This window comes from Mixophyes fleayi, chromosome 3, assembly GCF_038048845.1.
Source record: "Mixophyes fleayi isolate aMixFle1 chromosome 3, aMixFle1.hap1, whole genome shotgun sequence".
Taxonomy (NCBI): Eukaryota; Metazoa; Chordata; class Amphibia; order Anura; family Limnodynastidae; genus Mixophyes; species Mixophyes fleayi.
This window is the reverse complement of record NC_134404.1, coordinates 239607134-239630224: the sequence shown is the minus strand read 5'-3', so window position 1 is coordinate 239630224 and position 23091 is coordinate 239607134. Positions and strand designations below refer to the sequence as shown.

At 40.9% G+C, this 23091-nt stretch overlaps 1 protein-coding gene across 4 annotated transcripts in view; it reads left to right on the top strand.

Moving 5' to 3' along the window:
- Positions 1-23091, top strand: part of NDUFAF7 (NADH:ubiquinone oxidoreductase complex assembly factor 7) — a 102167-nt gene that overhangs the window by 72590 nt on the left and 6486 nt on the right. For 3 of the 4 annotated variants that reach the window (XM_075203346.1, XM_075203345.1, XM_075203349.1), the window contains 4 exons: positions 4881-4939; positions 6978-7091; positions 7482-7625; positions 13123-13296. In XM_075203346.1, the coding sequence (XP_075059447.1) occupies positions 4881-4939; positions 6978-7091; positions 7482-7625; positions 13123-13296 (491 nt within the window). The remainder of the gene's footprint in view (positions 1-4880; positions 4940-6977; positions 7092-7481; positions 7626-13122; positions 13297-23091) is intronic. The other variant, XM_075203347.1, reaches the window with a different exon arrangement.

Here is a 23091-nt window from a genome sequence, read left to right as displayed (position 1 = left end):
CCATTGTGCCCGGGTTTTTCTGTCCACGCCAGTGTGTCCTGGTTATTCCATGCATGCCACTGTGTCCTGGTTATTCCGTCCACCCCAGTGTGTCCTGGTTATTCCGTCCACCCCCAGTGTGTCCTGGTTATTCCGTCCACCCCAGTGTGTCCTGGTTATTCCGTCCACCCCAGTGTGTCCTGGTTATTCCGTCCACCCCAGTGTGTCCTGGTTATTCCGTCCACCCCAGTGTGTCCTGGTTATTCCGTCCACCCCAGTGTGTCCTGGTTATTCCGTCCACCCCAGTGTGTCCTGGTTATTCCGTCCACCCCAGTGTGTCCTGGTTATTCCGTCCACGCCAGTGTGTCCTGGTTATTCCGTCCACGCCAGTGTGTCCTGGTTATTCCGTCCACGCCAGTGTGTCCTGGTTATTCCGTCCACGCCAGTGTGTCCTGGTTATTCCGTCCACGCCAGTGTGTCCTGGTTATTCCGTCCACGCCAGTGTGTCCTGGTTATTCCGTCCACGCCAGTGTGTCCTTGTTATTCCGTACACGTCATTGTGTCCTCGTTATTCCATCCACATCGTTGGGTTCTTGTTATGATGTTGGGGTTATTCTGTCAACCCCGGTGTGTCCTCGTTATTCCAACCATGCCAGTGGATGGCTTGTAGTCTATCTGTTGCAGTGGAAACCAGTTCTAGCTTTCTAGGACTGGGAAGTTGAAGATTTGCGGAAGGGGAAGCTGACAGTTTTTTATTTATTACTTTTATTACCCTACAAATGACTAGCAAATCAATACTCGCTGCAATCTCATATTTACAATGAGTCAACAGCAAACCATGCGGTTAGCCATGGCAAATAAAAATTATCAATGGTTTGGTCTTTAATGTAATGACTATGCCTGGAGAAATTGTTCTTCTTGGGCTACAGGAAGGTGCAGAATCACCAGCATTAAAAGACTATTTGAAGTGTTACATCTTAAATATATATTTTTTTTCTAAAAAGATAATGAGAGTAGGGGGCATTTTCACTGTGTAATATAACCTCTTTTTATATAACATAAAACAATCAATTGAACACATACCGGATAAAAGTTAAACAGCACTTATCGCTGATCTTATTACCCTCCTATTGTATTGGTTTTATCAGATCACATTCCACAGACAAGAGATTTTAAATCTCGTGCACCCCAACGTGTTTTGTCAAGACAGGAAAGAGTGGTTTGACACATAATGCAACAAGTATAAATAGGACACCTCTCCTTGTTTCAATTGCCATAAAGAAGATGAGTGCGAATATACTAATTATTATACAGATAGTCTTAGCCAATTGGGTGGGAGTGCTTATATCCACCAGTGCTGAGAATCCCAGTCAGCACAGAACAGTCTTTTATACAAATAGAGAAGCCATTCCTTTACACACAGAGGAGGATGCCACTCAATGAAGTATGAAATGTATACATAAATAAACTAAAGTCATATACAATGTATAACATGTTGCATCTAAAACCAATAATTTATTACTATGAATATTATTAAATAAGCAAACATTTTCTTACATTAAAGCCTATAAAAATAATTGTATAATATAAGGAAAAATGTACTAAATACCAGTACAATAAATAACTAAATGTATACTATACCTAAAAAGTGTATATAAAAAATATTAATTTAAAGTGTCATCATCATCAACATTTATTTATATAGTGCCAACAAATTCCGTAGCGCTTTACAATTGGGGACAAACACAGTAAAAAACAAACTGGGTAAAAAAGACAATGAGGTAAGGGGGCCCTGCTCGCAAGCTTACACTCTATGGGACAATGGGAGTTGGATACATGAGGTTAAGTCTACATATGACATTTCAGTCCAGCCAGATTGCAAAGATAAAAAAACAAGCATTAAAACAAACAAAATGGGTTAGTATGCTATATGATCCAGTCACACAGCAATGTTTGTCAGAGGGTTGTTGTCTTGTGTGAATTGTGTAACTGGTGGTAATCTAGTGAGGTTAAAAGGTGGCTGAGGAATATTATAAGCTTGCTTGAAGAAGTGGGTTTTTAGAGAACACTTGAAGGTTTGTAGACCAGAAAAAAGTCTTATTTTGCAAGGAAGGGAATTCCATAGAGTGGGTGCAGCTCGAAAGACATATGGAGATAAACTGAGTTATTTCATAGCCATGATTTAACCCTGCAGGTGAAAAAATTATCAAAAGTAAAAACCCAAAAAGTTTCTTTTGGGCTAATATGAGAAGCCGATCACCTGCCTTTATATCTGTTTTCACTTAGTCTATTGCCTTAAATCGAAGAGTTTTTAGATTCGAGTGCTGTGAAATTTAGAAAAATGCATAGGAACACTGTGGTTATGAACCTTATGTCTAATGTTCCGTATATGCTCAAAATACAAATCTGAAATGTTTTTTTTTTTGTTTTACCTACATATTTTAAGCCACATTAGAATAGCTAAACCATGGAAGTGGTATTACCAGGGCCGGTGCTAGGGTTTTTGGCGCCCTAGGCAAAATTTCAACACCCCCCCCCCCCCCCTTCCTGCCCCGCCGCCGCCCCCCCCCCCCCCCTCCCTCCTCCCAATAAATAAATAAATAAATGATTACATTTTATTTACCTGGTCTGTAGATGCAGGGGGGCTCTTCAAACCTCTTTTCTTTTCTTCACTTCTCTTCTCTTCTCTTCACTTCTCTTCTCTTCTCTGTCCTATGGCTGCTCCTCGCCTTCACACAGGAGGCGGAGCGATGCATGCTGGGAGGGGAGGGGAGGGGGAAAGAACTTTATTCACACTGTCTGTCACTGACAGACAGTGTGATAATACAGCAGGCGCCCGGGCGCATCTGAATAAATACACACTGACGGCGGACGTTGGAAAAAACAGCGGCGGCACCCCGCCGCCGCTGCACCGCTCTCCCACTTCTCTCCGCTGACTAGATTTTTAAATCTAGTCAGCGGTAGCGGCGCCCTGCAGGTCCCGGCGCCCTAGGCAACTGCCTAAGGTTGCCTAATGGGAGCGCCGGGCCTGGGTATTACAATTCTTAAAAGAAGAGAAAAAAAATATTGGTAATATCTGGAAATTTAAAGGCTTTACAATGATTACAAGGAAAAAAGCATTTTGTGCCTGTTAACCTATTTATATGTAAATGTTTCATTGCCATCTCTAGGACTGACACTGAGGGGCTCATTTAGAGGTGGACACGTTTGTGCTCCAAGTGTATGTAGGAAAAGATACACATTAACAAAATGTATTAATGTGCACATATCTCAACTTACATATATACTTGCATCCGACACAAGCATGTTAATGATTGTATTAAACAGGATTCAAACTTTTCTTTCTCTGTTCTATATGCAACATTGAGTGTCATCCTGCTATACATGTAAAGGAATGTCTTCTCTATTTGATTAAAGGACTGCTCTGAGCTGATTAAGCTTCTCAGCATGAGATTGGTGGTTGTGATCACTCCCACGCTTAGCTGATTGGCTAAGACTTTCTGCATAATAGATAGTGCATTTGCACATACCTCCATTATTTCAACTTATAATTGTTGCACTACACGTACATTACAAGCCTTGGATAATGAAATGCATTGGGGCGTGTCATTGACGTGTCTTCTCTGCACTTTGGTCTGTGGTAAGTGATCCAGTCCAGCCAATACAATAGACGGATAATAGCAAGCTTGTGGCATGGTGATATGTCCTGCTTTATCTGGTATTGTCAGGGATAGCCTCCTCTGCCAGCTCCATGATGTAATATCTTATCATATATTCAAGCAGTCAAACAATATATCACCTCTATTTTGTTAGTAAACTGCTCCTGACTTACCTTTACTACGCCAAGGGAAATTGGTTTTGAAAATGGACAGCTTATTAATGTTAACTGATTTCCCAAAAGTCTGACAATTTCACTTGCTTTACAATATTTACAATGCAGTCCCTTATGATTACGCTTTATTCACCAATTATGTCCCTTACAATTACGCTTTATTCACCACAGTTATGCTATGGGTTAATCCTTATAACTGTAATTCCCCTGTAATATGTTAAGTAGGAAGAGTTAATTCACCAGTGAGGTACCCTTCTCTCTTGTCTTTTTAGAATTATCTGACCCATGGAGACTGGTAGAAAAAATGCAATCCTGCAGGAATTGTACTTTGTATTACAAGCTACATATATTTAATGAATATGGACATAACTATGGAAAAAAATTCTAAACTTTTAAGCCCCAATTTACCACAGCTTGAATCATATCTTGTTAGCATTACATATTTATTACATATTTTCAGTAATATATTATTGATCATAATATATTATTTTACATGTATTTGTTACAATGTCTATCAAGCGCACCATACACTTTCTCTGTTTTTTAAATTATTTTATGATTATATGGTAAATAATATTCTAGCAAAGTTTGTTGGTAATTGTGATTTGTTTTTTTACACTGTGTCATCTTTATTATTGTACGAATACCAACCACAGAGTTCCAAAACTTGTCAGACAGTGCTGCATTGTTGAAATTGAATGCAACTATTTCAATTTCTGTTCATCAAAGTATATTGATTTATACTGCCACTTAGCACCCTTTACATGTCCATAGACCTATATATAAGTGTTAGAGAGTTTAAAAATGTTATTATATTCTACATAATGACCCTGATGTTTGGGAGGATGCAAAATAATTGTCGGTACACAATTGGTTACATGTAAGAAAATATTATGTTTATTCTAAGTGAAAAGTGAAAACTATAAGAGGTTTTTTTGTAGGTGAGACTAAATGCAGTGATGATATTATATGCAATATGTTTCTATTAGATTTGGAAATTAATGAGATGGGTATTTAAAGTTCTTTTTTATTTATGTGGGAAATATAAACAGGTTTTCTTTTTCCTTAGGTTATACATTTTATATAGCACATGAATTTTTTGATGCCTTACCCATACATAAATTACAGGTATTGATTTTTTGTTTTTAAAAATCATAGTTTTTTGTGTGTAGTTAAAAAACAATATACATACATACGTGTCGTGTAATATTACAGCCCGATTGAAAGCCTAATTGTCATTATTAGTATATACACCATTAATTGGAAAAATCTGTTATAAAACTGTACTCCTCCCTATGTCAGAAAATCAGTATTTTTAAAATGAGCTGTTGGAAAGAAGTTACCCTGAATTCATGTAGATATATTCCGAGTTAATGTCCTGAAAGCTGCTGCCCATGATGTTTGTTAGGAGCACAGGAAGCCTGTATTTGCCAACATATGGGCTTTGCACATTAATATCTAGTGGTGGCAACCTTTTTCTCTCAGTGTGCCGGCTAAAATCTAGTCAAGCCCAGTTGTGTTGGTGTTGTGTGTCTATATATATATATATATATATATATATATATATATATATATATATATATATATATATATATATATATATATATGTGTATATATATATATATGTATATGTATGTATAGATAGAGATATATATATATGCAGTGCATCTGGAAAGTATTCACAGCGCTTCACTTTTTCCACATTTTGTTATCTTACAGCCTTATTCTAAAATGGAATATATATATATATATATATATATATATATATATATATATATATATATATAATTAGATATAGATAATGATAATATAATAGGGAAGCTTGATAAATAGTAATAGGACCAACAAATAAATGTAGCGGATATGCTTAACTTATGTAATTAATACATACAAAAAAAATCATAGTTTTGTGGTTATGAAATGTATTAATTTAGTGCCTCCAGGTCATATTATGCCACACAGTAGTGCCCCAGGTGATGATATGCCATATATTAGTACCCTCAGTTAAAATTATGCCACACAGTAATGCCTCCATTTCCTATTATGTTACACAGTAGTGCCACCAATTTCATGTATGCACATCATTTACCATTAAAAATGTATATTATTTAAAACATATGTAGTCCAGCTCTGTTTTCTTATGTGTGACCATGGTCCAGACACCTTGTTCTGCAACGGAACATTGCCATCTTCAGCTGCAGCTCCGGCGTGCCAGAGAAAAGAGATTTGCATGTCATGTCTGGCACATGTACCTGGTGTTGCCAACCTCGGCTCTATATAATACTGATAAATATTCATAGCTGCCCAGATGATTGCTAACTTCATGCAATCATGTAAAATTGTAAATATAGAAGAAACTATACAGCTGTAACACACATTAAATGTTGACATATGTAGTTATGTGCTGACTGCATAAGTTTTGTAGGTGACATGTAAGCAGTAAATGGAATGACATATTAATTGTTTTAAGGGAGATAGGGATATAATTACCGGTAACCAGCTGATGAACGGCCTAGCAACTGAGGGAGCTCATCAGGGCCCTTCAGATGCTGAACCTGTGTAGTTGCCATCCATGCTACTCTGGAACTTTCTTCAACCTGCAGTGTTCTCGGTAAGCTCCCTGCTCTATGATTGCCGACACCGCAAGGGATTATTTCTGCTCTCTGTGAGCAGGAAGTGAAGTGCAGAGCAGGAGGAGGAATAGGAGGCAACTGGCCTGGTCTTTAAGGTTAGTGAGGAGAGGGGTGGTATCCTGAAAACCTTGGGGCCCCTTCAGAATTTTGCCATGGGGCTTCCAAAGTACTAGTTATGCCCCTGAATGGAGAGGATTTAAATACAGGAAGATGTATGTTAATGGGGCAACATTAAAAGCATCGGCTTCTTAACCTTTTTTTTATGTACAATGTTTTATACAGTGCAAATTATTGAAAAGTATATTGTTTGTACCTTTGTACTGACTATGCTAATAGGTTCTTTAGTTAGCTTTTGAAATGTTGTGCCACTCAAAGTTTGCTATTGTACTGGAGGTGTGCACATGGAAATGGTACCCCCTACTGTAAAATATAAAGCATGAGGCTTCAGGAAATTCCAGTGAATTAATGTGATTCATCAATGTGCCAGAGGCTCTTTGACCTTCTTATAACCTTTTTTTTTTTTATTTTTATAGAAAACTCCAGATGGATGGCGTGAAATACTAGTCGATATTGATCCCGAATATCCACATAAACTAAGATTTGTTCTTGGTTCTAGCAGTTCTCTTGTTGCAAAAGCATTTATTCAGGTTCTTATTTATTTTAAACTTTCACTTTTCATAGACAAGGCAGTTGTTCTACATAAGAATTTCTTCTATCTAAAGCTTTATGCATTATATAGATTTCTTTGGTTTGGCTTCCTCAACAATTCATTTGGTGGACTTTCTAATACATTCCTTTGTAATGATGAAAAAATAAACTTAAGCAATAGAAACAAATGTCACAAATTATTTACTTACTCATCATTGATGCTACTCCATCCATCAATCTATATACCCCTAATGCTCAATCTTTTTCCCCCTCTTCAGTAGCTGCATGACTAAAGTTAGATTTATTTATTGTTTTAGGCCAAATGATAAATAAAACTGTAAGTATTTTGTTACTGATACTATTACATGGTTAAAATGTGTTTTTTCAAGGCTGATGAAAAAAGGGATCATGTGGAGGTGTCCCCAAGTGCTGCTGTAATTATTCAAAAGCTTGCAAGACAAATTCGTAGTTATGGAGGGGCTGCTCTGATAGCGGATTATGGACACTCAGGAGGCAAGACGGACACCTTCAGAGTATGTTGTTAATATTTCAAATTGTCATCTTTGGCTAAGAATGTCTATTTATATATTGTGTTTAGAAAAAACAATGTTGTCATAAACAATAGGCTACACTTAACCAGGCTTAGATTTTAGGTACATGACATACACTATATGGACAAAAGTATTAGGATTGTTGGCCATTACACCAACAAGGACAGTAATTACATTGTATTCAAATTCATGTACTTTAATATGGAGTTGGTCCCCCTTTTGCAGCGATTACAGGTTCCACTCTTCTTGGAAGGCTTTCCATAAGATGTTGGAGTGTTTCTGTGGGAATTTGTGCCCATGCATTCTGTAAAGCATTTATGAGGTCAGGCATTGATGTTGGACCAGTAGGCCTTCCTCGCAATTTCTGTTCGATGGGGTTGAGGTAAGAGCTCTGTGCGGGCCAGTCAAGTTCTTCCACACCAAACTCATCAAACCATGTCTTTGTAGTCCTTGCTTTGTGCACTGGGGCACAGTTATGTTGGAACAGAAAAGGGCTTTGCCCAAACTGTTGCCACAAAGTTGGAGGCATTGTACAAAGTGACTCGGTATGCTGAAGCATTAAGATTGTCCTTCACAGGAAATAAGGGGCCTAGCCCAAACCCTGAAAAACAGTCCCATACCATTATCCCTCTTCCACCAAACTTCAGAGTTGGCATAATGCAGTCAGGCAGGTAACGTTCTCCCAGCATCTGCCAAACCCAGGCTCACTCATCTGACTGTCAAACAGAGCAGTATGATTCATCACTCCACAGAACACGTTTTCACTGCTCCACAGTCCAGTGTTGGTGTGCTTTACACCACTCCATCCGATGCTTGGCCTTGGTGATGTGGGGCTTGCATGCAGCTGCTCGACTATGGAAACTCATTTCATTAAGCTGTCGCTGCACAGTTTTTGTGCTTACAGTAATGCCAGTGGAAGTTGGGAACCTTACAGCTATGGAATTAGCAGAGCTTTGGCGACTTTTACGCACCATGCACCTTAGCAGTCGTTGACCCCACTCTGTGATTTTACATGGTCTTCCGCTTCATGACTGAGTTGCTGGTGTTCCTTAACACTTCCACTTTCTAATAATATCACTTACAGTTGACCATGGAATATTAAGCACAGATAAAATTTCGTTGAACCGTCTTATTGATTGCAAAGATGGCATCCTATCACAGTACCACGCTTAAAGTCACTGAACTTTTCAGAACGACCCATTTTGTATCACAAATGTTTGCAAATGGAGACTGCATGGCTAGGTGCTTGATTTTATATACCTCTGACAATGGGTCTGATTGAAACACCTCAATTGAATAATTAACAGGTCTGGCCAAATACTTTTGTCCATAAAGTATATAGGAGATGTTTGTGTTCTGATGTCTGTATATGTGTGAGGTAAAAAAAAAACTATCTGTTTTTAATACACAGTAATCAAGCAAAAAACCTCTTGACTCCTTCTGATGATCAAGCTATGTATTCCTTGTCTCCTGCTTCCTGAAACATGGTGTATGGGGCATGCAAATCTCACATCCATTACAGGGTGCAATGATCAGAGATGTGAGAGCTAACCAAAGAAGCATAACTTTTCTCTTTCATCCATGGGGGACAGTTATTTCTCTTTCAGTGTTCCAGCACCGCACTCTATACCCCAGTAGATGGACACTTTTCAAATTTACCAGTAAAATTGAAGCGCCACCCCCCTTGGCTGCTTCCTGAATATCGGTCTTGCTAAGTGTCCCAAGGAACTGGGCAATTTCTATGGCTGCTTCAGCCTCAGAATGTGTTTAAAGTTTTTCATCTTTTTTATTTTATGCGTCCATTATTTATTCTCATCTTTGGCCCACAATTGGGTGATTACAACCGGGGGAGGAGGGAGGGGGGATTGGCCACTATTGTCGAAGGTAGTGCCTGAGATCCCCATACCTCCAGCTCCTTTTGGCACAAGACCGCTGAGTGGAGGCAGGGCAATCGGATCATTGGCGGATGGCAAGTGGTAATCTCGGGGGGCTGCACAATCCTCCTGGATTGTGCAACTGTTTGTCTATTCTCTGTTTTCTTCCCTTATTTTTCCAATGTCTGGGAAATTTGCGTTTGTCTAGTGCTAAGCCTACTGGTAAGACAGTGGCAAAGGCTTTTCTCTTAGGTGGAATGGGAGGTGGCACATGAAGCGGGGAATGGATGATTTAGTGCATGCTTGTAGGCTGACATCCACTCAGGAGGACTTGTTTAGTTTTTTGAGGCGTGGGCTAGAACTGACCATAAATATCAGGCGTCCTACAGATTGCAGTGCTTTTATCCTCTTCCTCCCAAGCATATAGGAAGGTGTTATCAGAAGTGATAGAGGCTAATACAGTAGAGCAATTCAAACAGGCTTGGGATAGACATGACATTTCCTTAAAGAGAAATAAGGATTAAATAAGGTTGGAAGTTACCATAGGTTAACAAAATGAGCTGACTAGATGGGCCAAGTGGTTATCATCTGCCATCATAATCTATGTTTCTTTGTGAATCACAGCCCAAGGCGTATACTCCCATAACGCGCCTATCCAAAACTACCAGAATTCGGCTTGCTAATTTTGCTACCTTAAGCGATAGCACAGATAGGAAAGTTAAAGCCACCCTTAAGGCAGTTTACATAGCAGCTTCAGCTTGAAAAGATCTAGACTGATCTATGAAAATCTTTGAGAAGCCACAATTTATATGGGGCTCATTGGGGTTAGAATTTCAGTTTTAGCTATTTTGGCATGTGGCTTCGGACTAGGGAAGCGGATACAGATTCCAAGATAACCCTGATACCCCTTCTATACTCTATACTCAGGAGAGGTCCTGTTCAGTCCTGAGCTGGGTGAAATCATTGCCCATGCAACAGGGGTAAAGGGTTCCATTCTTCCTGTTAATCCTCCTAAGGTGCTTAGGTTTCATTCATTTTATCACTTTGGGAAGGCAAGAGGTCAAACCAGGTAGTCAGGCATGGACAGCGAGACATCCAGCATCTAAGCCCTCTGACAAGCAATCAACATGACGGACAGTCTGTCCACCCATGAACCTTCTCTTCTGGGACCAGTGGTTCAGTTCTACCTCAGGCACCTGGAGGAGAGGCATTGTCAGCTAGGCTTACCTACACAGACGCTTCTTCACCACAGGTCTTTGAGGAAACAGGGCGAATCAGGTTGCCATATTAGTTTTCCCGTCCTGGACAACCTAAAGGGGTTGGTTTTTACTTAAATATCTTCCTGTTCCAAAAACCAGATGGCTCCTTTCTGACCTATTCTGAACCCTATATGTGCAGTTGTGGGGTGGTTAGGTTCAAGATGGAGTTGTTAAGTTTGGTCATCAACAGCATGGAACAGGATGAGTTCATGGTGTTCATGGAAATCATGGATGAATACTTAAATGTTCCGATCTGGGAGGGACATGAGATACCTGAGATGTTAGTCTAATGGTTGGATTATCAACTTTAGGAAAGCCAAACTGCTCTCTTCATGCCTTTTTTTCGACTCCTGTCAGGATTGGGTGAACCAGATGTCAATATGATGGCGCCTTTGTAGAACCACAAGGTGAAGCACTTCTGCGCCAGCATGAGGGATCTACTGGCATGTCTGGTGGATTCATTGTCTGTACCGTGTACCTTTCAGCTCATATATCTATTCCCACTGGTAGTGATGCTTCTGTGGATGCTAAAAAAAAGGTAAAGAGTGGAATTTACAGTAATTCTTGCATACTGCACACCCCAGCGTCTCCAGTGTCCTTCATTGGATTCAGAGAAAATAATTTAATGCAAGTACAAAAATTCCAAGTCATCATCAGCAAGTATTTGCATGTGCCCTATAGCAGGTGCAAATTATAAGCCTCCTAACAGGCCTATATGCGTATTTCTGCAGGTCTGCATTGCCTACGTTATAACGACCCTTCCTTCCCTGTTTCTAACTTTGATAAAGTCACAGAGGTGTGACGAAACGCGTCAGGACAGGGTACTACTGATATATGAATGTGGGGAAATGCAGACTGAGGTGATCTTTTATATTTAACCCTTGAATGATGTGGATATTTTCATGGAGTGAACTATTCACATACAGAGAAGTGATTACACAGCCTTTACCTACCCGATTGATTACTGCATTTGGAAAGGACGTGCTAAACGCGAGATCTGGGGGTAAATGTATCAATCTCCGGTTTTGTCAACTCGCAGGAGTTCGGCGAGATGACAGCTTAAATGTAAAGCTGCGCTGCCTTGTAAAGGGAAGTTTCCCTTTACAAGGCAGCGCCGCTTTAAATTTAAGCTGTCATCTCGCCGAACTCCCGCGAGTTGACAAAACTGGAGAATGATACATTTACCCCCTGGTGTGAAAGGCATCTATTTTTTCTGGCTACTTTTTTGCATAAAGGGACGCTCAACGTCCTAATGTGCAGCAATAAACAGGTGACCATCCTGGCAAGCACTGTATGTCATTCTATTTCCAACTATTGGCTTGTTTTAATGAGTTATAATTACAGTTTGGACACTTCAGCCTGCATATTTGAATTTGACGTGGATATCATATTGTCCCTTACAAAACAAGTGACTTAGTTAGGGGGGGGGGTGGGGGGGCGAGCTGTCCACTCGACCCCTTCAGGTACTATTTGCATTACTAACAATGTCCAGATAGGACTTGATATTAGTATATATAATATATATGTGATTTTTACATTATATTTGATAATCTGGGGTCTGATTCATTAAGGATTTTAAATGAAGAGGTATCTTATTTCAGTCTCCTGGACAAAACCATGTTACAATGCAAGGGGTGCAAACTAGTTTTCTGTTTTGCACATAAGTTAAACACTTACTGTTTAACTTATGTGCAATTGTAATTGTCTTATGATAGTGATGACGGTCATGTATGCATGCTAAAACGTATTTGTAATCAGGAACAGCTGTAAAAATGTATTTTATGTACAGTAGACATTCATAAGATCCTTATTGTAAGTTTTATGAAAGGTTTGTTTTTTTTCGTTTTTTTTATGTTTTGCCATTAAATACTAAATTATTAACATGTGATAATCATTGAATACTTTTTTTTTGTGCGTTCTTTTGAGACTTTATATTCCACATATGTATTGGATGTGTCCTGCAATGTATTGTCTATTATAGTAAAGAGCACCTAGAACGATATTCAACAGACATATCTTTACATCCGCTCCTTATTGAATATGGATGTGGGTTTGCCCGCTATACTTCTTACATTAAATACGTTGGGTTTTACATGCCTTAATGAATTAGTCCCACACTGTGGACTGCACTGATTGTTTCAATGGTTACAGATGTGAAATTATAAGCACTACTCCACAAACAACTTGGAAGATTGTGCTTGTGTGTGTTCTTTAAATGAAAGGTTTGTAGTTTTACTTTTTAGTTGAAAGGAAATGCAGCATGTTTTTACAGCAAACTAAACTACTAATGTTCATATAACAAGCAATAATTTCATAAATTAACTCAAGTTTGTCTTATGTGTTTAGGGATTCAAGGCTCATCAGTTACATGATGTGTTAATAGCTCCAGGATCAGCAGATCTTACCGCCGATGTTGACTTTAGTTTCTTGAAAAGGATCATTGGAAACACAGTGGCCTCTCTAGGTCCTATTACACAGCATGAGTTCTTGAAAAACATGGGAATTGATTTAAGATTGAAGGTAAGGAAAAATTAAAGTTCGGCTTCTCTATGGAAAATAGGCAGTTTTTTACCTAGCTTATTCTGTCTCTAAGGGCTATGTCAGATAAGCAATTATAATGTTTAATTGTCAATGCAGTATTGGTATAAATTCATACATACAGTCAAGTCCGTAAATATTGGGACATTGACACAATTCTCATATTTTGGGCTCTATACACCACCACAATGGATTTGAAATGAAACTAACAAGATGTGCTTTAACTGCAGACTTTCAGCTTTAATTTGAGGGTATTTACATCCAAATCAGGTGAACGGTGTAGGAATTACAACGGTTTCTATATGTGCCTCCCACTTTTTAAGGGACCAAAAGTAATGGGACAATCGACTCTAGCTATTTCATGGACATGTGTGGGCTATTCCCTTGTTATTTCATCATCAATTAAGCAGGTAAAAGGTCTGGAGTTGATTCTAGGTGTGACATTTGCATTTGGAATCTGGTGCTTTTTTTTCCCCCTGGTGACGAAAAACCCCTTCACAGCAGTTGGCCAAATCAAGAACACTTTCCAGGAGGTAAGTGTATATGTCAATAAGTCAACAATCAAGAGAAGACTTCACAAGAGTGAATATAGAGGGTTCACCACAAGATGTAAACCATTTGTGAGCCACAAAAACAGGAAGAACCAGATTAGAGTTTGGCAAACAACTTCTAAAAAAGCCATTACAGTTCTGGAACAACATCCTATGGACAGATGAGACATAGATCAACTTGTACCAGAGTGATGGAAAGAGAAGAGTATGGAGAAGAAAAGGAACTGCTCATGATCCAAAACATACCACCTCATCAGTGAAGCGTGGTGGTAGTGTCATGGTGCGGGCATGTATGGCTGCCAATGGAACTGGTTCCCTTGTATTTATTGATGATGTGACTGCTGACAAAAGCAGCAGGATGAATTCTTAAGTGTTTCGGGCAATATTATTTGCTCATATTCAGTCAAATGCTTCAGAACTCATTGTACGGCGCTTCACAGTGCAGATGGACAATGACCCGAAGCATACTGCAAAAGCAACCAAAGAGTTTTTTAAGGCTAACAAGTGGAATGTTATGCAATGGCCAAGTCAATCACCTGACCTGAATCCGATTGAGCATGCATTTCACTTGAAGACAAAACTGAAGGGAAAATGCCCCAAGAACAAGCAGGAACTGAAGACATTTGCAGTAGAGGCCTGGCAGAGCATCACTAGGGATGAAACCCAGTGTCTGGTGATGTCTAATACGATCCAGACTTCAGACTGTAATTGACTTTCAATGCATCTATCAATCTATTATTTAAAAATATAACAAAGTAGTAAAATTGAGCCAGTTATTTACTGCCATGAAATTATTGTTGAAAGAGTTAAATAGTAATGTGAAGAAAAAGTGTTCTTGTGATTGAGTGTGTGTGTGTGTATGTGTGGCATTGATTTTGATTTAGGCACAGGTTATATACAGAAACAGTGGGTAAAATCAGACACAATTTCTCCAGTTAGATAAATGTATGCAGTCCTCCAATAACACACACACTATACTCCCTAAGGTCCCATTATAGACACACAGGAAGATATTTACTTACCAGTGGTTTAGTATGCAGTTTGCAAACTGCCACTCATTGGATGCGGTTGGAAAATCTAACAAACTCATCTGATGAATGCTGGTTAGTAAACTCCTAAACCGCATTCATAGGTTGTCCGTGCATGCTGGCACTTGCCACAAGTACTTGCACTACATTTTTATATTCTTAATCTCTTACTCAATTGCCAGTGGTACCAGGAAGGACCCATTGCTAAACAATATTGGGATGGTACTCAAAGTGCCGGAGCCTCGATATTTTTTATTTTTTTTAACTCCACCCCCCAGTGACCTGATGCTGAGTAGGTTGGGCTCTTCAGGTCTACCAGGCAATATAGCTCAAGCCATTTTTCTCAAACCGTACTCTAGTAAATTTCTCCCACAGTGTGCATAAGCCAAGCGTACTTACGAGAAATCTAAGCCTTGAATCAGCCGCATATGCGTCAGAACACTCTTGCTACGCTGTGAGGACTAAATAAATACCTTTTTATATTCATTCACAGGGAGAAACTGTTAAAAGAAAGAAAAAAAAAAACATTTAAAAATATTTTTTTGTTTGCTTGTTTAGTTTTTTTTTTTACTTTTATTTTTTAACATTGTGTAGTTTTTATTATTCTTTTTCAATAATAGGTTCCCCTTTTTATTGGTATAGCATTTATTAACATACAATTTTAGACTTCGTAGCACATACATCCACATCTGGTAGTGCACAGGTTCTGGGTCTTACTGGAACGATATAATCTTTTCCATGCAGGGAGCCTACCCCCAAAATTTCTCTGCAGAAAATTAAACTGCAAAATATAAAAGGACACAACATGTCAATATAGTATATTATACCAAATAATAACAGATGTCACCAACACATCTTTCAGGTATGTATAAGATATAATAACCGATTATGTCTAGAATATAATAACCAGGTGTGACAAACTGTTAACAGAAAGAAGAAAGAAAAAACTGCAATGTATTTAGTAGTCAATGTAGAGACTGATAAATCAAAGGCATTAGAAAGTGGGAACCCCTTTAGTATAAGATACCTAATATAATGAATACTACGCCCACTACACATAGTGTAGAGATTTTAGTGTCAAAGCAGTTTCTCCTCATTAACCTTTGAATTTCAGTGGTGGATTAAGCGTCATCTAGTGTCTAGTCTGGAAGAGTCTGCATGTTCTTCTTCCCAAAATACAAAGCTCATGCCTAGAAAAACTACTGCTGGCTGTCCCAGTGCAGTCTTTCACCTAAAATACATCTCTTTTCCCTGGTAGCTTGGTCCACTCTTCTTGTGCAGATTGCTCTAACACTCCCAGATATGAAAGGTGCCTTCTCTCAACTTTTGGCTTCACATTTCTCTACATGTGTTCTTTGGGATTTGTATCTGAACTCATTTCTACCTAACACAACAATCCAGTGTCTTGTCTGAGTGGTTTTTGAAGTGTTTTTGGGGTCATTGTCCTGCTGGAGGGAGGCCCATGTTACTGACACTGGGTTCAACAGTGTTCACGACACCCAGTGCCAGATGCAGCTCAGCAACCCCAAATAGTCCCTGAACCTCCTCCATGTTTGACTGTAGGAAAGGTGTTCTTTTGTTTGAAATGTGTTCTTTTATGTGTGTGCATATACATATATTAGGGCAACACGGTGGCTAAGTGGTTAGCACTTCTGCCTTACATCACTGGGGTCATGAGATCAATTCCTGACCATGGCCTTATTTGTGAGGAGTTTGTATGTTCTCCTCGTGTTTGCGTGGGTTTCCTCCGGGTGCTCTGGTTTCCTCCCACACTCCAAAGACATATTGCTAGGTTAATTGGCTGCTAACGCGCGCGTGTGTGTGTGTGTGTGTGATGATATATCCAGTGTAAACATGCGCATACATACCATATACACATACATTGAAGATAACATAATTTACAATATCCTGCTATGCAAAAAGATAATATCCAACATTGCCAAAATGTTTAGCTTAAACATAAAATCAGCACAGCTCTTACCTTGCTGCTGTGTCCAGCGGAGGGTTCAAAGGGCCACCTATAGTCTCTTCACACAGTAGCTGACACTGCTGCTGCATCCACAATCTCTCATACTTCTTAAGTTGCCCCTCTGACCTCTTTATATGCCCATTGGATCTACCCACATGCCCCAGAACTGTGCATCAAACCTCCCCACATGCCATTCTACCTCTCCACACGCAAATCAGACCTCCCCACATGCCACCAGATTTCATCACATGCCCCTTACATGTCATCAGACCTTTCCGCCTGCCCCTTACATGCCCATTAGCCTCCACACGGGCCATCAGATCTACCCATATTCCTCACACATATCCCTTACATGCCATCAGAGCTCTCCACATACTCCATACATTCCAATCAAACCAACCCACATGCCTACAGACCTACACACAATCCATCGCTCTACCCAAATGCCATCACATATCCTTACATTCCCATTAGCCTCTTCACATGCTATCAAATCTCACATGCTCCTTACTTTCCCGCACAGAGGAAGGAGGAAGAGAACACTACACTGTGTCTTCCTCCTTTCCTGAATGGAATGTTTGTGACACTGTGACCTCCCTGCATTTTTCAAAGGAGGTCACAAGATGCGGCTGCTCTTGGTCAGTTGAGCAGCTGAATGTCCAATCTGCCCCTGTCGGTACCTGGATAACTATAATTCGTTGATGCTCCCGGCCAGGAGCTACAATTCAAACCTCAAAGAGCCACATGTGGCTCTAGAGCCACAGGATGGCCACCGCTATATTAGACAATGGCACTTTAAATTGGATCATTAAAGTTTGTGGCTTTCGGATTTCATTATAAACCATCACTGCATACTATGATCAATAGCAGGGGAGGACTGGCAAATTTTAGCCCAGGGGGGCAAGACTCCACTCAGAAGCCTATAGGAACATTTTAAAGGAAAAAAATGCAGGTGACCCATCCCATTGCAATGCCCCCCAGCCCAACCTGCCCCTGATCAATAGTCAAAGAAACATAGGGGTACATTTACTAAAGCTTCTAAAAAGGAAAAGTGGAGGTGTTGGCCATAGCAAACAATCAGATGCTAGCTGTCATTTATGTAGTACATTATAGAAAATGATAGCTAGAATCTGCTATTGGCAACACCTCCACTTTTCCTTTTTAGAAACCTTAGTAAATCTACACATAGTCTGATTGCTCAGTGATGTTTCTTCCAAGTAATTAATTGATATGTAAGGTTTCTATAACCATTTTATTAGTAATAGTGAGCAAATTTGCATAATTAGCATTACTAGAATTTGATACTTTAATGCACTAACTCTTGGGATTTTTTTTTTGGGGGGCCACTTAACCCCGCACATAGGGCTAGGCTATCATTGACAACAATTGACACAGCCATTATGATTATCAGATCTGCATAGTGTTCAGTGCTGCCTTTGCTGCTCCGCAATTTTGTGATTTCAGAAGCCTCCCAATGATGTTACTGTGCTGCTGTTTAGGAATGGTATCTATTGGGTCAGATCAGAAAGAAAATTTTACCTCTATTTGTATCCGTTCCAACTGAAGGAGATACATCCAAGTTAAAATTTAGCTTCAGGGTGGCGTGGTTTGGACGCCATTCGGAAAGGTCACAGACTTTACCAGCTCTCCCTTTGTGGCCTTAAAAGATACTTCCACCGTGGTCTACTTGCCGCGAATAGGACCCTGTCACTTGGGCTAAGTCAGGGCAACATTCCTTTGGTCCCTCAGGCGCGATTCCGGGCACGACAACGCTTCTGTCTCTGGTCTCCCAGCCACGGCAGCGGCTGCCTATCATCTGCCGCACAGACTATCTCCCTGCCCCCTTTACGAGCCGCAGCGGGGACCAGGCCTGCATTGTACTCACAGGGTGGTCTGATTGGAGCTCCAGCGGGATCTGCTGGGCTATGTCGCGGCCTCCGCCCTGCCTCTGTAGCCGCCCGACAGGACTTCCGAAGGGTGATTCCCCTCAAGATCGGGTAGGCTTGCCTCCATCTCGTAGCGGCTGTCAGTCGGCTCACCCCATCGAGTACAGACCCGCGGAAGGGGCCTACTTTCGGTCTCGATCCTTGGCCTTGCGTGCTGGTGGTGGAGCCCGTCGAGATACTTCAGGTGGGGGCGTGGCCTATCAGTGGGAGTCTCAGCCCAAATCCATCAGCCGGGCCCCGCTTTGGCAACCACATAGCTGTCAGCCCCAGGTTAGTGCGCCACGCTGTTTGACGGCTAAGTAGCACAGCAGGGACTTTGTGCTGACTTTGTGGGTCTCTTTGTGACTGTACCCTGGTTTAGCCTATGTGTTGTACCTGACGAGCTGGAAAATACACAAATAATACCTGCATTCCAAAGCTGGGTCATTGCTGCCACCTGCTGGTCAAGTGTAATATTGCAGTTGCAGAGTGCTTTGTAGAATACCTTGGCACGCCTGTCACCACAAGGCTGAGAATAATTCTGTATTTTTCATGTAGCACGAGTATTTCCCCAGCATTACCATGAAAGTTCTTTGAATTAACATACAAGAAACCCACCTAGTGTGACACTCTAAGCAACCAGTCGTTAAGCGAAGTATACCCTCAAATCGTGCTGGCTTTACATACCGGACAGTCTGTTATGGCTCCTAAAAAGATCAAGCCTACTGTCTTGGCCGCTCCAATTAAGTTTCAACCAAAGCCAAATTCGGCGTCAAGTTCACCTTCTATCGTAAGAGATTTTCCCCCAGCAGGGAACGGATGCTGCACTGGATGCTCCATTAACAGCGCGTGTTCTGCATTCTACCTTACACCAGATGCTAACTGCCCTTCGGGCTAATCTGACGTCTGAAATGAGAGCGGCAATTGGAGGTTTGAAATCCGATATCACTGAAATTGGAGATCGTACAGACCACCTTGAGACAAAGATGGGGGAGGTGGTTGCTTCTCACAACGACCTTTCCTCCTCACATCATTCCCTCCAGAGGGAGGTGAAGTAAAATGGTGGATCAGGAAGACCGCTCCCGCAGAAATAATATTAAAAATAATATCTGTCTCCAATGCAGATTTACAAGATTATGCCGTTTCTTTGTTCAAGAAGCTATTCCCTTCGGGGGTTGACAGGGACTTCCTCATCGATCGAATTCATCGCCTTCCACGTCCTAAATCTGTGCCGGGGAATCTTCTGAGAGATACTCTTCTCTGGGTTCATTTTTTCCACATCAAGGAGGCTATAATTCGAGCGGCTCGAGACCCGTCCAATGCATCCACGCTGGGGGACCTGCAGCTCTTTCAAGATTTGTCACTTATCACCATCAACCAAAGAAGAGCTCTCCACCCAATAACGACAGCCCTGCGAGCGAATGACATCCCTTACCTTTGGGGCTTCCCAGTTAAGCTGCTGGTGCGACATGAGGAGTCCTCGTATGTTGTGTCGCCCCTCGAAGCCGGCATCAAACTCTTGGAAGAATGGCACATACTTCTTCCATCTGGAACCGCCTCTAGCAAGACCCCTCTCCAGCCGGAATGGACTCGCGTTTCTAAGGACTGAGGTCCAATGTTGTGGTTAAACTCGTAAAGTTATACAGCTTCTACCTCTGGCTTGATAAGTATAATTACTACCTTTCTTTGTGCCTAATGTTTAATATCCTCTGTTTGTTCTTCTGTGCTTTTCTATAAATCTTGATGCATAAGTTACGAAATGTATCGATCAGGTTTAGTTAAGGATAAGTTATGGCCATGCGAGGATAGGGGTGCCACAGCGGATGGCCTGGTGCCTCCGTTGGGCGCTCACTCCTCTTTGCATTGTTCATATTGCACTGCCATAATATGGTTTTTGTTCTGTTTTTTTTACAGTATATCAAAGGTTTAATCTGTTATTATATGGTTGCTATATTATTGTTGATGCTCTCTTTCATTTTTACCCTTCTCTGAGTGTTACATGGGTGGGATCTTATCCTCATTCCACCACCTCCCCACATGGTACCCAGTTTGCCACACGCTTCCCTCTGTGCAAATGCTCTGACCCCATGTTACGGTTCAGTTCAGTTTTTTTCTTCTTTTTCTCTTTTGAATCCTTCCTCCCTGGTTTCCCTTTTCCCCCGGATCACTCACATTACACGTTATAAAAATAAAACAGGCTCACTAGCGATATCTTCTCATTTCAGGTCCCATAGCTCATGGTTCGGTTCTACTCCCTGAAGTTAAGGGACTTAATTCCCCAAATAAACGCCGTTTGGCGCTCACTACATTCCATAAACGTAAGGCAGATGTTATAGCCCTGCAAGAAACGCATTTTTCGTCTCGTGCCCCTCCCCAACTTAGAGACCCAAGATATCCCTTGGGATACTTTGCTAATGGTCCATTCAAAAGGAATGGTGTGGCTGTGCTGTTCAGTGCTTGTGTATGCTTTAATCCACAGTTAAAAATAGGACAAATCTGTCCGTTTCCTAATTTTGGTTGGCATCCTAAAGGATAAACAGGTGACCTTAATTTCTTTATATGCTCCTAACTCCCGCCAAATCCCTTTCCTTAAGTTATTATGCGAAGAGATACAGAAAGTACGTAGAGGCCACCTGGTACTGATGGGAGATTTCAATCTGACTCTATATATCCCAAAATAAACAAGTCTAGACCATTCAGATCGTCAGGCCCTGATCCATCTTTAGGTCCCTCAACAGCCTTTCGTAAGCTACTGGCGGAATATGATCTCTATTATGTCTGGCGGGTCCAATCTCCAAATGTACGGGATTATACATATCACTCTAGTGTACACAACACATATTGTAGAATAGATATTGTTCTGACAGACAAATGGACACTACAGCACACCAATACAGTTAATATCCTCCCCATCACATGGTCAGACCATGCCCCGATAGAGTGGACCTGGAATTTGAATCTTACTAAAATTTCCCCGAGGCTGTGGCGAATGCCGGCCTATCTATTTACTTCCTTGGAGGCTAGGCTCGGTCTGTCGGAGGCATTGTCACAATACATTCAGATAAATAACCCAGAAGACACATCTCTCTCTACTCATTGGTGTGCTTTGAAAGCAGTCTTGCGTGGAGCAATATCTCTTTCGCCAGCATACGCTTAAATCAACTTTAAATACTCTAGAATCACAGAAACAGACACACCCTACTAAAGCCCTTCAAAAAGAAATAAATGATGTTAGAAAACAGCTTAATACACTTTTTATTTCCCGTATGAAATCAGCCCTTACTAAATTGCGTCAGAAATTTTATTCTACGGGCAACAGAGCGAGTTGCCTTTTGGCTCGCAAACTCAGAGGTAAGCAAGCTAGAAATCAAATAAAAACTATCCATGATTTGAGGGGCAATAAGATCCACAACCCCGCTGGTATAGCAAATCAATTTGCCAAATACTATACTGACTCTATAATTTACGGGATCACAAAGACACGGTACAGCCATCAGAACTGGTTAGCACTTCTGCCTCACAGCACCAGGGTCATGAGTTCGATTCCCGACCATGGCCTTATCTGTGTGGAGTTTGTATGTTCTCCCTGTGTTTGCATGGGTTTCCTCCGGGTGCTCCGGTTTCCTCCCACATTCCAAAAACATACTGGTAGGTTAATTGGCTGCTATCAAAAATTGACACTAGTCTCTGTCTGTCTCCCTGTCTGTCTATCTCCCTCTTTGTCTGTCTGTGTCTGTGTGAATCTGTGTCTATATTAGGGAATTTAGACTGTGAGCCCCAATGGGGCAGGGACTGATGTGAATGAGTTCTCTGTACAGCACTGCGGAATTAGTGGCGCTATATAAATAAATGATGATGATATCTAACTTCCTCCACCACCTTAATCTCCCATCATTGGACCCCGATAGTTTGGAGCGGATTAATCTCCCTTGGTCTCAGCGAGAGGTTGAGGAGGTTATCAGGCACCTCCCTAGTAACAAGGCCCCTGACCCTGATGGTTTCATGAATGTTTTTTACACTACATTTCAATCGGAACTGGCCCCGCTTCCTACCAATCCTCATAATAATGTTTTCACAGGGGGTAGCTTTCCTGCTGAGATGTTGGAAGCACAAATAACGATCCCTAAACCTGGTAAGGATCACTCCCATTGTAAGAATTATGGAGCCATAGCATTGCTTAATACCGACTTAAAAATTTATGCTAGGTTGATAGCTGATCGTCTAAACCCCTTGTTACCTCAGCTTATCCACCCGGATGGGTGGGTTTCATATTGGGGTGCCAGGCGTCAGATAATAGGCGGCGC